Source organism: Phytophthora ramorum (assembly GCF_020800215.1).
Source record: "Phytophthora ramorum isolate Pr-102 chromosome Unknown Phyram_PR-102_s0015, whole genome shotgun sequence".
NCBI classification, from domain to species: domain Eukaryota; phylum Oomycota; class Peronosporomycetes; order Peronosporales; family Peronosporaceae; genus Phytophthora; species Phytophthora ramorum.
The window spans coordinates 1,285,237-1,300,735 of record NW_027150661.1 but is presented as its reverse complement, the minus strand read 5'-3'; the positions used below and the strand labels follow the sequence as shown (position 1 = coordinate 1,300,735).

The following is a 15,499-nucleotide window of genomic DNA, read 5'->3' as shown; positions in this document are numbered from 1 at the left end:
GACCGGCGTCGGCACGGCGGCGTCCTCGTTGTCGCTCGCCTGTGTCAAGTGTGCCCTGGGTGAGCGTGACGCTCGTGTCGACCTGGGACGGCCGCGCGTCGTCGTCCGAAGTGTTGGCGTCGCGCTCGTCGTCGTCCGATGCACTCAGGTGCAGCGCTCTCTCGTTTTCTTTGATCTCATCCTGCGCGTTCTCGTTCTCATCGGTCTCGTGCTCCGTGGTATCGACATGCTTGTGCTGCGCGGTATCGTTCTGCTCGTTCTTGTCCTGTGCGTTGTCGTCCTGCGCGTTCTCGTTGAACAGACCAGAGGTCAGCGCATGCGCCAAGACTGCCGCCTCGCCAATGAAATGGCTGCTGCCATCAGGACTGGTGTACGTCCAGTCGTTCGCCAGTCCACTGGGCCGCTTTGCCGTCCAGCCAGCCGCGCGCAGTTGCCGCCACAGGTGGGGGAAGTCGACGTCGTGGGTGGCGGCGGGGGCGGGGGCCGTTCGGCGGCTGGCACGGATGCGCACCATCGGGCAGATTCGGAAATGAGGAGATCCGGTCCACTCATCTTTTGGATGTGCTCGCTGTTCCCCTTCCCCTCCTCCGTCATGCCCCGTTTCTAAACGAGCGATTCTGACCTCTCCGATCTTATTTTTCAAAATGACTTGATTAAATTATGGCCCGAGTCATTCCCTGTCCCTGTCGTTCCAATGTTGTAACTTACGACATAGCAAAAAAGATGTTGTAAGATACGACGATGGGAATCAGGGGGTTAACGAGACCCAACTAATCAATTCCTACTAATATAAAACAACTCCGGTGAAATCCCTGGTTCGAATCCGGGCACACGCACCAGTTGTGACGAAGTCGATGAAAAACATTCTCGCCCAAGTGTATAGCGGTAGCCTAGACTTAGTCCTGAAACTTTAGCCTGGGGGGGGGGGGGGTGTAAACCCTGAACGCAGTTCCTTGAAACCGTGATTCAGAGTGGCGTGGCACCTTGTGTATTCCCTATCGGCGTCGATTGATTCGGGGGGAAGCCCGGATATATCACCACAATGGGTTGTCAAATACAAATAGGCCTTGAAAATGCTGAGCGTAACGTCCACTTCCTGAACGCACTTCTCCAATGTCTGGAACCGGTATCGAGAACTCGGAACAAACACCACTTTCAGATACCCAATACAAATACAGAGTTATATCCAACACACAGCCGTTACTTATTCTTATAGACCCTTGAACGGTGGGTCTGAACACCAGTCAACTAAGGCTGAATCCAGGATACTGGTCAATCCTGCAGCCTTTTCTTCACCCTCAGATGAGGGAAGAAATACACACCAATACAATCCTATCTAAAACGCAGTCTATAAAATATTCCTGGGGATGACTGCTACTATCACCCAAGAAGGCCTTGTTAATATGAAATGAAAACCCCGCCCTTACCATACGCGCAGCGGGTCCAACTAATAAAAGGAAAGCAAGGATCACGCCAAATACTTACGTGAATGATCCCCACGCAACTGGGCTTGAATCTTGTAGAGAGCCCCGCACCGAACTGCCCTTAACTGAACGGCGGACCCGTGTCCTGCTTGTCAGAAGCTCACTTACTTTGAGCGACTTGCGTAGTAGGGGGTTAAACGAACTCTGATTGTTATCTTTGCTAGCCGATCGCTAGCTTCTTCGTAAAGGGTATCTGTTTGTCTTCGTTCTTTTGTGTTCTTCTGTGTTCTTCCTAGCGACCTTCTGACTTTGACTTGGCTTGAGTATACTGGCTGACACTTCGTGGGTTCACTTTCCATCGTCAAGGAGTCAAATCCTCGCATTGGGTCCTGGGTTGTCTGAACGTGGGTTCTTCAAACCTACTTTCAAGTATCTTGACCTTGAACATCATTTTCAGGTTCCAATTTCTTGAACGTAGATACTTCAAACTCACGCTCAGGGTTCTTCAACTTGGATATTTAGCTGAAACCAGTGTGTACGACCTCACAGTACGGGATAGTCTTGAGCACGTATAATATATGCGTTCAGACATCCGCGTTCAGACATCCGCGTTCAGACATCTGCGTTCAGACATCTAATGTGATCAAGGTCTCATGACCAAAATCATACTTCATTGTGAGGGTCCACATGGCATTTCTTCAACGGACTTTTTGTTTGTCTGGCGTCTGGTGACTAATGTGCACGGATATTCACACGCTCAGGCTTTAGGCAAGGCGGGACACCATATGTGATACATTCACATAGGCATTTTCAACTCCATTGGGTTAACCCGCTTAAGGACGGGGTTGATTCAGATATAGATCCAATTTCAGGCCGAATCTGACCTTTCAAATCTGGGGGCCCATCTTAAAGCCTGACCGCATCCGTTCCGCGGAACACAGTCGAATTCCACATTCAACATGCGCAATGCACATAACCAATAATAAAAAAATTCAGTAGCCAATCAAATATCAGCATATATTCACGTCACTGGTCACCCATTGATTCCAATCGAGAAATTGCACTCAGTCTCGTGTCACTCGTCTTGCCAGTTCTCGTTCTCGTACTCATCGTTGTCGTCATAGTTGTGCTCGGTGCTATAGTCGATCGTACTCTTTGCAGCCCATGTATGACCATCATGTAACGGGTCTAATCACATCTGCCCGCCGACGGAATCGTACTCTTTTGTGCTTGCTGCGGTGGACTTCCAGTAGTCCTCTTCGTTACAACTCCAACACACTGTAGGCCACTGCAAAGTAGCCGGAACCCTCGTCCCTATTTATTCAACTTCAACTCAACCTCAACCTCAATTCGTACTTTGTCCTGTTCCGTATGTGCACTCGTACACGTACACAAACTCGAACACGGAAGGTGTGGATTCCCCATCACGTCTCCGATATCAAATCCGTTCACGTACATGTCTACTAGTCGAACACGGAGGTCGTGAATTCCCTGCTATCGCCTTGAGCTCACACAAAAACTCGAACTCGTACCCGTCTTCAACCTTAAATTCGTTCGTCGTATATCGCATTTATGCCCCAGCTCACGTCCTTTGTTGTCGCTTGGCCCTCATGTGTTCCTCAACGCGACTTCGTAAGTGTTAACTGCACTTGGACCCTCGAGCTCAAATCCAGAAGTGAGCGCCATCTCATTTGTCCCCAGTGGTTCGACCTCCTCTCCACTCGTTCTTCACGCCTGTTCGTGGACTCGCCACCGCCCCTCAAAGCGACCCTCTGCGCCAAAGATCTCGTTGGTGCGGCTCTCGACTCTGGTAGCGTGCGACCACTTACGCCCTCGATGTACCCATTGTCTTTTCGCTCACGTCCTGCTTCACCGTGTGCTGTCACCATGCCCCACCGCTGTTCAACTTCATTACACATGCATCGCTTGAAGATACGGAGCAACGTGTTCGAGTCAAATTCATTAGTCGTTTCCACCAATAAAACGAATTTTGAATACTGCACAGCTTATCTTTAACGTTATAGTCCTGATACTAAAACTCTAGCATAATAATTCCACTGGAACCTCGAGCTGGAATTAGACTGCGGTAGATACCAAGGTTAAGTGGCCCTCTATTTGATGTTTATGCTTCTACACTCCGCGACAAGATAAATCACCCACCCTCGTTTGAGGGCACAGCTCTGTCAATGTTACGAGTTAGCTATTGCTGTTTAGATCAATTGCTTCTGTCACCAATAGACCAACGTGGTTTGTGCTAACGATTGCAATTTCGCAGCGTGCGGGGAGCCTCCAATACAAAATTCCATTTAAGCATAGCGACACATTAGATCACCCACTCGAAGCATACAAAAATCAAGTATAAAAGAATGACGGTAATTTCAATAGTGCTTCTTATTGCCTTTCTTATCTAAGACTTCGATGCATCTGCGTGGCATGGACTCAATGAGTGACATCAGCAGTGCAAGAGGAATGGATTCCCAAGCCTCAAATAATGCAGCCTTCAATTGAGGCACACTATCAAATTGTCTTCCATTTGCATACACTCGCCTACTCATAGTGGACCACAAATTCAAGAAGACAATGGAGTCCCAGATGACCCCGGTGTCCTTGCACAACAGCATGGCGCTGGCCCACGCTTTGCGTTTCAGCATGTCCTCGGGCTTGAGGGGGAGCGTGTTCACCATCTTGGTGTACACCAACCAGTCCACCCTTGCTAGGGTGACCTGGATGATGCGCACTGAAACGGTGAGATGGAGCTCCGTCTTGAGCTGGGCAGCCGACAACATGCCCTTGGCAGCAGCGCGGATGAGACGGCGGGTCTCGCGGTCAGAGAGTGCCGGGGCAGGCCCAGGTCGCTTGGCTTCTTGGTGTGGCGGTGTGGGCGTCGTGACGCGTGTGATGGAGTGTGTGCAGCGCCCTGTGCCCTTCGCAACAGCACGGGTGCTCAGCCCAGCTTCTCGTAGCCCTTGGATCCTGCCCTTTTCGCGCTCGGTCACCCCAGGCTTCTTCTTGCTCGCCTTCTTCATCTTTGGAAAATGATCCACTCCACTGCACCCTGAGTAGCGATCTCGCGCGCCAGTCGCTCAAAATGCCAGTTGCACGCCGCTCATTTTCCAAAATTACCGTCATTCTTTTATACTTGATTTTTGTATGCTTCGAGTGGGTGATCTAATGTGTCGCTATGCTTAAATGGAATTTTGTATTGGAGGCTCCCCGCACGCTGCGAAATTGCAATCGTTAGCACAAACCACGTTGGTCTATTGGTGACAGAAGCAATTGATCTAAACAGCAATAGCTAACTCGTAATATTGACAGAGCTGTGCCCTCAAACGAGGGTGGGTGATTTATCTTGTCGCGGAGTGTAGCATATTAATTCCATCGTTGAAATGTTGGTGTACTAAGTACACATTAAACTTCAGAACGAATTCAGGCACAACACCATAGGCATTGCCATCTTCACAGTCCAATGGAGCACTCCAGCGAAAGCAAGTCTGGAAGCCGTACGCATACTCGCAAATACCAAGCAGACACGACATTTCACTCTACACAACTCTCAAGTCGCACAAGACCCGCTACACGCCTACCTCAGCCGATTCACGACTCAAGATCAAAAACGACAAACCCCTCCACGACAGACGACAGACATCAAGTCACGTCTTCGTTTCGTTTTTCAGTGAGGTACATTGATGTCACTTAGTTGTGCTAACGACTTCCTATGTCCGTTCTAACCATCGCCCCTATGTCGGTAGTTAGCCTTCTCCAGGTCCTAGCTTACGCTTCCCCGTTACGTGCCGGTGTCCTTACTGACTGTCGGCCACGACGTCCGCTTGCGCCGCGTCGTCCTCGTGTGTTTTCCATTGTATCATGTCTCCATCTAGGTGGCGGAGTACTTTCCTCCATTTCCCTGAATCGGTGCCCGTGTCAGCCGTGTACTGTTGTACGCTCGTTCTGCTTTCGAGCGCTGTGTTTGTTAGCTCCATGGCCATACGGTTGGCTTCTTTGGCGTGGTGTAGCCATTCTACTTCCCGGAGCCGATCCACGATGCGCCGACTCCTCCAGTAGATTTGTGTTAAATGCCGTGCCTTTGGGGGCTTGCGTTGCCGATGCTGTGCAATCAGCATCTTGTTCGTGCTCACCACCCATAGCGGCCAGTACCGCTTCTTCTCGCACGCCTTGAGTCCCATGAGGAGCCCTAAGTGTTCCGCTTCCGTGGTCGTCGGTGACGAGCTGGCGTATGACATGTGCCCGCTCCAGTTGGCCCCGCTCGATATGTCATTACAGCTGACAATGATCGCCCCGCAAGCTCCTGATCGTTTTGTTCCTGCCACCCGTCCGGCCACGTACAGTATGTACCTGGTTCCTCCCTCGGCGATCAAGTCACGTCTTGCATATTATAAGGCTTCTATAGGAAAAAACACATAAACATCAAATAGAAGGCCACCTTACCACCACCATAGGCATTGCCAATCGAATTCACCGAATTATCTACAACGAGTAATTTAAACTTGGTACAATGAAAGCTGTTCAAGTGTCTTTAATCGGATAACAGGTATCAAGGGATTGCGATTTTATAAGTAATCCAGGCAGCTAATCTCAAGTGTACTTGAATACGGATAGAGAACCCATTTTAAAACTCTTAGTGCTATGGTACTTATACTCCACAAATGCTCGAGGACATGGGCCAGTTCTCCATTGGAAATACCTCGCTTCATCGAGTGTCGATGAAATTAATGATGATAATTGGCCTTCTATTTGGTGTTATGTTATTTTCCTATAGAAGCCTTGTAATGTGTTAGACGCGACTTGATGTCTTTTGTCTGTCTTGGAGCGCTTTGCTTTTGGTCGTGGCATTCGAATCGGCGGAGATATGCGGGTAGCGGGACTGATGTTCCTGGTGGGTCTCGTAGGTTGTAGTTTTTTGCTGTCTGCGCTTTCGCCAATATACGTACTGCTTCGAGGCTTGAGTTCCCCATTGGACGACAAAAAACTGATGGAGTTCTTGGTCCATTTGTTATTCTGGGATATGGTCTTCCTTTTGGCGTTGAAATGCTTCTGGACTGTTTTGTCCACAGTGTCAATTCGAACATACGTTTTTGCTGCTACCTCGCGGTGTTTGAACGCTTGGAACCCTTTCGCAGTGTCGATGAAATCAGCATTGCATCTTGTTTTTGCTACGTAATGAGTTGTGATATCGGTACTATTTCGACCCCAACGCTATCTTCTGGCTAATGCATGGGCTTTTGTTCTTCTCAAAGCTATTCATAAGAGATATGAACAGCAGAAGGAAGTGTATTCGTTGGCGTAGATCTTTGAGATCGTTCCATAATTATGATAGCTCATCGGGTCTGACGTTTATAAAGTTTGTAAAGCTAGAGACAAACATTCTGTATTTTTAAACCAGAAAAATAGTATTGGAGTCGAAATGTTACCACTGGCACCACCAGTCAATGAGTGCTTAACCCTTCTAAGCGATGTTTCCGGTGGATATCTTAATGTATCGCTGGATCATTTCATCAGCTGGAGCCACATCACTGAGCATATTGGAAAGTTCTGCAGGGCTTCTTTTCTCATGCACCCACGTGTTGAGCATCGCATTCTGCAAGTCCGTGGCCAGTTTCTCCGTACTCGGGATCTTCTTCGCCGCATCGAACATCTCCAAAAGAGATCGATCGTTGTAGCTGGTTCTTAAACCATCGATCACATTTGCTTTCTTGTCGGGGTACCGTTGGTTGAAGTCATCCAGATACTTGACCCAAGTTTCGAAACGTGGATTAAGAAGAACATTTTCGTCCATCTTGGGGTAATATAGAATCCATCTGAAAGTAGCATCTGGAGTCTGCTGGTTTACGAGCCAACGCTTTACTAGTCCCTCCTGCACCATTTTAGCGATTTTCACAGTGCTTGGATTTCGCAGCCCCTTGTCAACCATTGGTTCAACGCCATTATCCATGTAGCTCCTATGAAGTGCATAGTACCAATCAGTTTTCTTCGCCGGGTTTCCTTGGTCAAACTTCTTCACGTAGTTGAGCCAAGTCTTGAACAGCGGGTTCCCGATAACATTATCCCATGCATCGCCCAGTCCAAGTGTCTCGAAGACGTCATACGGAGATTTCCTGCTGGCGAGGTAACTCTGGATCTTCTCCGTCTGCAATTTGCTGGCAGTGCTTTCGAGATTCGGAAACTTCTTCGCCTCCTCGAGGATTTTGATCAATGGTTTGTCTTTGCACTTGGTCGTCAACGTCTTGAACAAGTTCGTTTGCTTCCCCGGATGTTTGTTGTTGTAGACGTTCATGTACGAGCCCCATGTCTTATACAGCGGATTGCCGAAGAAATTGTCTGGTGCTTTGTCAAGTTTCAGCAGCGTGAAGACGTCGTCCGATGATTTACCACTGGTCAGCCAGACTTGCATCTGCAGAGTCTCCAACTTTGTTGCGACTGCCTTCGTACTGTCAAGTGTCTTTCCGAAAGCAATAATCGTTGCCAAAGGTTCATCCTCGAACCTCTTCGTCAAAAGATGAAGCAGAGCAGTTTTCTCCGCGGGGTATTGTGCGTTGAAATCATCCAGGTACTTGACCCAAGTGCTGAAAAGCGGACTCGTCATCAGACTATCCTCTACGTTGCCAAGTCCCATCTGAATGAACGCATCATCCGGCGATTTCCCACTCTTCAGCCATCCCTGAAGCTGCTGGGCCTCCAACTTGGTGGCGATGCTCTTTGTTTTGTCCGACTTCTTGGCGGCATCAAGCATCTTGAACAGGATATCATCATGGTAGTAAGTCGTCAACGTTGGGATCGTCGATGCTGCCTTCTCCGGGTTCAGTGCGTTAACGTCGTCCACGTACGTGACCCACGAGGTAAACTTCGGGTTTGTGAGAATTGAACTTCCTGTCTTTTGGAGATCAAACAGACGAAAGACGTCGTCGGGGGACTTTCCGACGGTAGCCCAGTGCTGCATCTGCTCGGCTTGCAGCCTGGTGGCGAGATTTTCTTGCCTTGGGACCTCTTTGGCAGCTTCAAGCAATTTATACAGTGCATCATCGCCGTATTGAGTCGTCAGCGTCGAGATCGCCGACGTCGCTTTGGCTGGGTACTTGGCGCTCAAATCATCCACGTACTTGATCCACCCGACAAACTGCGGGTCATAAAACAGATAACCCCCAGCCTTGGTAAGCTTCATGCGCGAGAAAACGGTATCCGCATTTTTGCCGCTATTGAGCCATTTCTGGAGCTTTCCATCGGTGATTGTGGAAGAGAATATCAACGCTTTAAGCTTCTCGCTAGTGGACACGGAGGGTCCCGCTCTCTCTTCGCCCTTATCTGGACCTGATAATGTACGCGAACTGGAAAAATCGATGAGACCGGTTTTAGAGTATTGCGCTGTTGCACTGGTATCGGTTCTTGGAAGCACGCAGGATATAGTTAATAATGCAATAAGCATACAGCAGCGCATCCTTCCACGTGCCGTTGTCACTTGATCTCCGGCACAGAGATCAAGTTCGGAAATGAGAGAGACATACAAGATGCGAGATCAAGAACCAGCTGGTCCTGTGGGGTCAATACGAAAGCATGAGCAGTGGGGAGCCTGTTTCTAATCGCAACCTACAATACATGTACTACATTATATTGTTGTCTGGGTTCATGAAGTCACCCTCCCCTTTCAATCATTCCACCCGACAGATTCACGCGGTACACGATGACGGTCACGCAATCGTCGAATGCTCCAGCAACACCATCTCATATTGTTATCGGGAGCTGATGCATCTTCACGCAATCCGTAGGTACGTCACGCATGGTAAGCTGCTACAGTTGGCGATTTTTAGCTGGAGATGTCTATATGATCTCCTTCTAACAGTGTTTGCTCGCCAGCAACGACTTCAAGGGCCACCATGCGCTCTCGTGTTATCGGCTACTGTCGCCCTTGTTCCAAGCTTTGATGTGGTTTGCTTCGGAGGTTGCACACTCCACGTTCACAACCTCCACCCGTGCTTGTACGGACATTACTCACCAGAACAACGAACCCGCGAAGAGGTTCTTAAGAACTGACCAGACGGTGGAGAAGGGTGAAGACTCGGACGAAGCGGAGAGACTGTACATACCTGGGCTCGAGACGGCCACGAACTATCTCAAGTCGATGATCGGGCCGACCGTTGCCAGCCCAAAACAACTCAAGGCCTGGCTCGTGGGTGGAGAATCTTCGGACGACGTCTTCGAGTTTCTCAAGCTGGATCAGGCCGGAGACAACCTCCTTACGAACCCCAACTTGGACGGTTGGGTCACATCTTGTAATCGTACAGTTTTTTTCGTTCCGGTACTTGACCAAGCGGTGGACTTTGGGTTAACAAGCAGATTATTATCCTTCTGTGAGCTTCTTCAGACTTATATATATGTATGTAAATGTTGTCAACAGCGATGAAGCTGTGATACAATCCAGGAAAGAGCGACCCAAACTCATGCACGAAGAATGTGGCCACAAAGTCTGATTTCGGAGCACTTGAAATGGCAGAAGTCCGAATTTGTATGAGACTGATTAATTACTGAATCCTCTTCTCAAAATTTATGTCCAATTGCTCATTTTGAGCGAAGCAAGACCATCAAAAGCAACGCTTTTGAACGACACAGAAACGAATTTCTGACAGGTTTAACTGCCGTCGGTCTCCAGCCGCCGGTCATCCGAATTTAATTTTGATCATTCAAAACTCTCGAGCGATATGAAGATGGTCGCTATTATACTCAGTGTACCTCAGCAAGCAGATATTTCAGTGTTGGTATTTCGTGCATTTAGCAGAGAACATAATAACACGATCCTGAAAGCAAGCATTAGAAAACTGTTATCGAGAAGTGCTACCAAATCGTCAGCGTCCCCAAACTTTGAACTCTGTCAACATTTCAGTATTTGACGATGCCATTACTGGTGCAATTTGAAGAACTCGTTGTATCCGCGCCAAATCTGCGCATCGGGGTTGGTCATCCAAGTCGCTTTGTTCATCTTCAGTATTTTCCAGATCTGCGACGGTTTTGCGCCTTCACTTAGCCACATGGCGAACTGCGCCATCTGCAAGTCGGTAGCCATTTTACGCGTGCTGGGTACGTGTTTCGCAGCTTCAAGCGCTTTCGCGAGCAGCTCGTCCCCGTAAGATATCGTCATAGTCTTGACCAGAGTTGTTTCCTTCGCAGGATTTCCCCGGTTAAACACGTTCATGTAGGTCACGAAGGCGTTCAAATTCGGACTGGTTAGCAGCTTACTCACTCCTTCGTCGAGCTTGAGCAGCTCGAACATGTTGTCGACAGATCTCTGATTCCTCGGTCTCACCTGCAATTTCTTGAGGATATCATTTGCACTGGAGGTCTTCTTCACCGCTTCGAGAACTTTTTGAAGAGCTTCATCGCCATAGTGAAACGTCCATGTCGTGGCCTTCCCTGAGACCGTCGAGACGCTTGAGATGCTTATCGTCCGTTCTCCGTCGTCGTTTTCACCGCGCGTTCGTAGTTTTCTTTTGACGTCAAGATCGTACTGGTCGGCAGAGACTAAGTCACCCAAACCCACCGTCGAATCCGTAGTCGCCGAGGTAGCTTCGCTGGCTACGAGTAGAACGGCATTAAGCAGCAACGCAATGAAGAGGGAACGCATGGCAGTGAAGTCGTAGTCGCTCCCGGAAATTAGGCAAGTTGAGAAGTGAGGGAAGTGCCGTAAGCATAGCTGCTCTTTTATAATACATGGACCTTATTAATGTACGGAATTCATGCAATCATATGACACATTGTGCCCGATTGGAGCACCTCCTACATGTATGCATTAACATATTCGCTGGGGATTGGGACTCCCTCACCTTCTAGTGATACTACATATGGTGCGTCGTCCCGTGGTGATGCTGTTTGTGGTGGTCATTCCTCCCGCAAAAGCTTTACAGTATAATTTCAGTGTTTCATTCTTCAATTCGCCTCGCAACGCTCAGTTCACACCCAAATCCAACCAAACCACCATGCGTCTGCACTGGATCGTGGCTTTGGCCCTCGTCGCGTGCGTCAATTTCGCCTCCGCGTCAACAATCTCGAAGACGACCGCACAAAAGTCCCAGACGGTGGCTCGTGTTCTCAAGGCTAACCGAAACGAATTTCCCCTCAAGACGTTACTGAGGGCTGACAGCGCACACGATGAAAATGGCGAAGAACGAGCAGTCAGCGTCTCCGGTCTGGCCGGCGCGATTAAGTCGAAGACGTCAGCGATCAAGGAGAGCGCCAAACTCAATTTGTGGCTAACTACGAGAAAGTCTGCGCCTCAGGTTTTCAAACTCCTGAAGATCGACGACACGATAAATGACGTGCTGGCGAACCCGAAGATGAACGTTTTGGCCAAGTATATATCGATGTACAACAAGAAGAACCCCAACAACCAAGTGTCGATGGTTGACTTGCTCTCGGCTCGTTATGGGGGAGAGGCAGCTGTGGCTAGGATGTTCGTCAAGGCGAAACAATCTGAAGCTACGACGAGCCTGGCCACGAAGTTGCAGGCTGAACAGGTCGCGGGCTGGCTGAAAAATGACAAGTCTACAGACGACGTTTTCAAAATCCTGCTGCTTGACGACGCAAATGCCAACCCTCTTGGGACCCGGCGCTTGACAGCATGGCTGAACTACATGTCCGAGTTCAATCGACTGAACCCTGAAAAGAAAACGACTATGCTGCAGACATTTTCGACCGCCTACGGTGGAGATAAAGGTGTAGCAAAGTTTCTTTATGCTTCCCAGTATATGTATGGTTCCGAGACCATGGCGAAGAAGTTGGAGACGGCACTCTTCATGAAATGGGCTAAGGACAGACTGAAGCCAGGTCAAGTCACGAAGAATGTGCTCAATCTGAACGACAACAATCGGCCTTACGCGCCAATGCTAAAGCGCTACCAGGCCTTCTTCAAGAAGAAAGTAGATTAGATCCCCCATTCAGCGTGGTTGAGCGACGTCTTTACTTTCGTAATGTTCGGAGACTGGTAAAGCAGGCTCCTTAAAAATCGCACTCTTATACTCAAGTAGGACGACTGGTCTGCAAAGAGAAGAAACGATGTGGGCTACTTAAATGAGTAAACTGCGAGCGATGGAAAACGTGGTACTTGCTTGTTGTTTATTTCCTTACGAGCTACGCACGAGCGCGCATTGGGGGAGGAGAGTGTACAAGCCAACTGTAGTGGATGCCAGATATTTCATCTTGGTGTCACCACGCCTGCGGACAAGCTACCCTAGCATGTGATCACAGATGACCCAGATGTGTCTGACGGTCGCCAGCCTCAGGCAATGTGTCGCCATATTCTAACCGGTCTGGCTGTCAGTGCCAGATCCGGCCTACATGAGGAACTTAGTATATCGAAGTGCATGTAGCATCCAGGACTCTGTCCACTACATTCCGGCTCTTACTTCGTCAGCTCCATGGGGACGCCCTTAAATCAAGCCGACCGAAGTAGACCAGAGCGAAGGGCTGGTTAGCATCGGACCCGGACCTCACTTCTCAACTTTCCATCTAGCTACCAATCCATCAATACACTCGGCTTAGTTCCGTGCGGGGTGGCTCCCGCATCGTCGTGTGTTTACAGATCGGTACTTCTACCCGGGAAACACGACAAAGAATTCTTTAGTAGAAGAATTGCATGTTTCCATCACGCAAGTCACTTGGGGCAAAAAGATGTATTGTTTGCTGCGGTCGAGTCGGAGGACGTGGTGAGGCGGGTTCGAGTGCTGCGAACGATGTGCGAACGGAAGTGAGCTACGATAACTACACGCTCTACTCTAAACTTGACCTGGCGACCTTGTCGCAGTCTGCGATGAAGCAGCACGTCGTCCGCTTCTTATGCTTCCGGAAATAGGAGTATCCTTCCTGGATACTTCCACTACATGTATTATAATCAAATGGTCAGTGTATAACCATTATCCGGATACGATGAACGGAAGCTGGAGATTCTTGCAGCAGTATAGGGTTGTAGGAACAAGCAAAAGTACTCCTGTATTCGCCGATAATCTCACGCCATAACGATTTCTACGAGCTGGAATGCCCTCCACAAGAAACAAACATGATGATCCCGACGTTGGTGAGCGAGAGCGACTGTTAGATTTTGGTCAGATCCACATGACGACTGAAAACGGCTGGAGTTGAAGCATGCGCAGTTCGCAATTAGCGCCAAAGGGCACAAGTGGCTCAGGGATCATCTTCGGCGCCTTCGGATCCGGATCTTTCTTCTCGGCGCGAACTCCCCCGCGTGTGGCCGAGATGGAGAGAGGAGGTGAGTTCTATGCGACGGGCACGGTGTCGGCTATCTGCCTGGCGTTTGCCACACAAGAATCAGCCTGGGCGTGTGGAGTGGTGACCCCTGCGCGTTTTCAAGATCATCACCAAGGCGCGGCGGACCTGGCGAACCCTTCGCGTTCAAGATATAGCTGCCAAGGCACAGAGGACCCGGTAAACCCTCTAGTGCTCAAGACTCACTACCAAGTCGCAAGGACAAGGTGACCCCTCGCGCTCAGCTCAACGCCAACGTACGGAGGGCCTGGTGTCCTCTTCGTGTCCAAGATCTCACACCGACAGCGCTTGGGGCCTGGTGAGCCCGTCGCGTTTCCGTTCAAGCACCAAAGCACAGAGGACTTGGTGGCCCTCCTGTGCACCTGTTCTCCACCGCTGCGAGAGGACTTGGTGGCCCTCTTGCTTCCATAACTCCGACGAATACTGAGCCAAGGAGGCGTCACTCGCATCTTCCTCACCGCCTAGATTTCCAATGGAGGTCTCAAGACGACGTGTAACACGGTGTCTCGTCGGGGCCGATGGTTCAGGGGTACATGTGCCGAGTTAAGTGGCCTTCTATTTGATATTTATGTTATTCCTATAGAAGGTATTCCAGCATTGTATCTGGGGTTTTGAAAGTTGAATTGTCGAGTCGGGTGTGTTTTCGTCAGTGTCCGAACTGCTTTTGCTGGTGTGCTCCATTGCACACCAAAGAAACGCCGTAGCTTGTGGCCCAGTTCCTGGATGGGACTGTCGCTCTTTGTTGTCTCTGGTTTTGCACTGAGGGCCTTCTGGATTGTTTTATCCACACTGTCAATGTGGAGGTACGTCTCTGCTGCGCCTCCGAGATTCTTGAGTTCTTGGAGCGCTTTGCCCAGGATTTTCACCGTTGGTGTAACGGGGTTACCTGAAGAGTGCCCGTCACTCTTCCGGGTTGGGTACATGGTGTACCCAACACCACTGACACGTGGTGGTGGCTCACAGCCACCCATACATAAAACATATAGGATAAACTATAGTTGACTTAGGAATTGTATTGCAAGACGATCTCTAGGTAACTAACTATAAATATATCAGTCTATAAACTACGTTGTCTAAGTCAACCGTTCCCCAAGACCGGGAACTAGTGAACCGTCGTTCACTTGGAGTTTGTATACTCCTAGCACTTCCTCGAGCGCAAGGTGCTGTGTGACTCCCGTCACACTTGGTAGCACTTGTAGTCAATCCTCGCCTACGCGGGTAAGATTGGACTACCTGAATCCTCTGTGGTCTCAAACATTGAGCCACCATGGATCGCAGTGAGTTTCCTCACTTGAACGACTCGCAGTTCGAGTCCGTTCGGAAGATGGCGGGCATCTTCGGGATGGATGCCCTCCAGAGCTTGGCGGCAGCAACACCTGCCGAGCAGCTCGAGCGCGTAAGCGCTTTCGACACGTACGAGCAAGGGCTAATCGCCCATGTACGTGGGAGCCTACAGGCCCCTGTGGCTGAACAAAAACCAGTTCAGCCCAAGCCTTTGAGGCTGAAGGTTAACCCCTACGAAGGGAAGGAAGGGGAAAACCTTCACTTCTGGGTCCGAGAGGTCGAGCTCGCTATGGACGCGGCTCTCGTCTCGGACGAGCGACTCCGCGTCGCTTTTGCTCTCTCCCACCTTAGTGGTCGAGCAAAGAGCTGGGCGTATACGCGTGAAGCGACAACGCCTGGATGCTTTGCATCCTGGGCTCAGCTGTGTGAACAGCTTCGAGCCGCCTTCCTCCCGGCGAACTACGAGTATCGCCAGCGCTCACGCTTCCTTGCGTGCAAGCAAGGGAGAC

General features: G+C 49.7%; 3 protein-coding genes across 3 annotated transcripts; 2 read left to right on the top strand and 1 right to left on the bottom strand.

Annotated features, from left to right (window-relative positions):
- Window positions 1–9,357: 9,357 nt before the first annotated feature.
- Window positions 9,358–9,837, top strand: KRP23_12685 (uncharacterized protein; the record flags this gene model as incomplete). The annotated part of the gene is made up of 1 exon (XM_067895981.1): window positions 9,358–9,837. The coding sequence occupies one exon, from the start codon at window positions 9,358–9,360 to the stop codon at window positions 9,835–9,837; it is 480 nt and encodes a 159-aa protein (XP_067739593.1).
- Window positions 9,838–10,329: 492 nt separating this feature from the next.
- KRP23_12684 (RxLR effector protein PSR2) lies at window positions 10,330–11,052 on the bottom strand (the record flags this gene model as incomplete). The annotated part of the gene is made up of 1 exon (XM_067895980.1): window positions 10,330–11,052. One exon carries the CDS (start codon window positions 11,050–11,052, stop codon window positions 10,330–10,332), a length of 723 nt encoding a protein of 240 aa, XP_067739592.1.
- A 217-nt stretch (window positions 11,053–11,269) lies between these two features.
- On the top strand, window positions 11,270–12,352 carry KRP23_12683 (RxLR effector protein PSR2; the record flags this gene model as incomplete). The annotated part of the gene is made up of 1 exon (XM_067895979.1): window positions 11,270–12,352. One exon carries the CDS (start codon window positions 11,270–11,272, stop codon window positions 12,350–12,352), a length of 1,083 nt encoding a protein of 360 aa, XP_067739591.1.
- Between the last annotated feature and the right edge of the window lie 3,147 nt (window positions 12,353–15,499).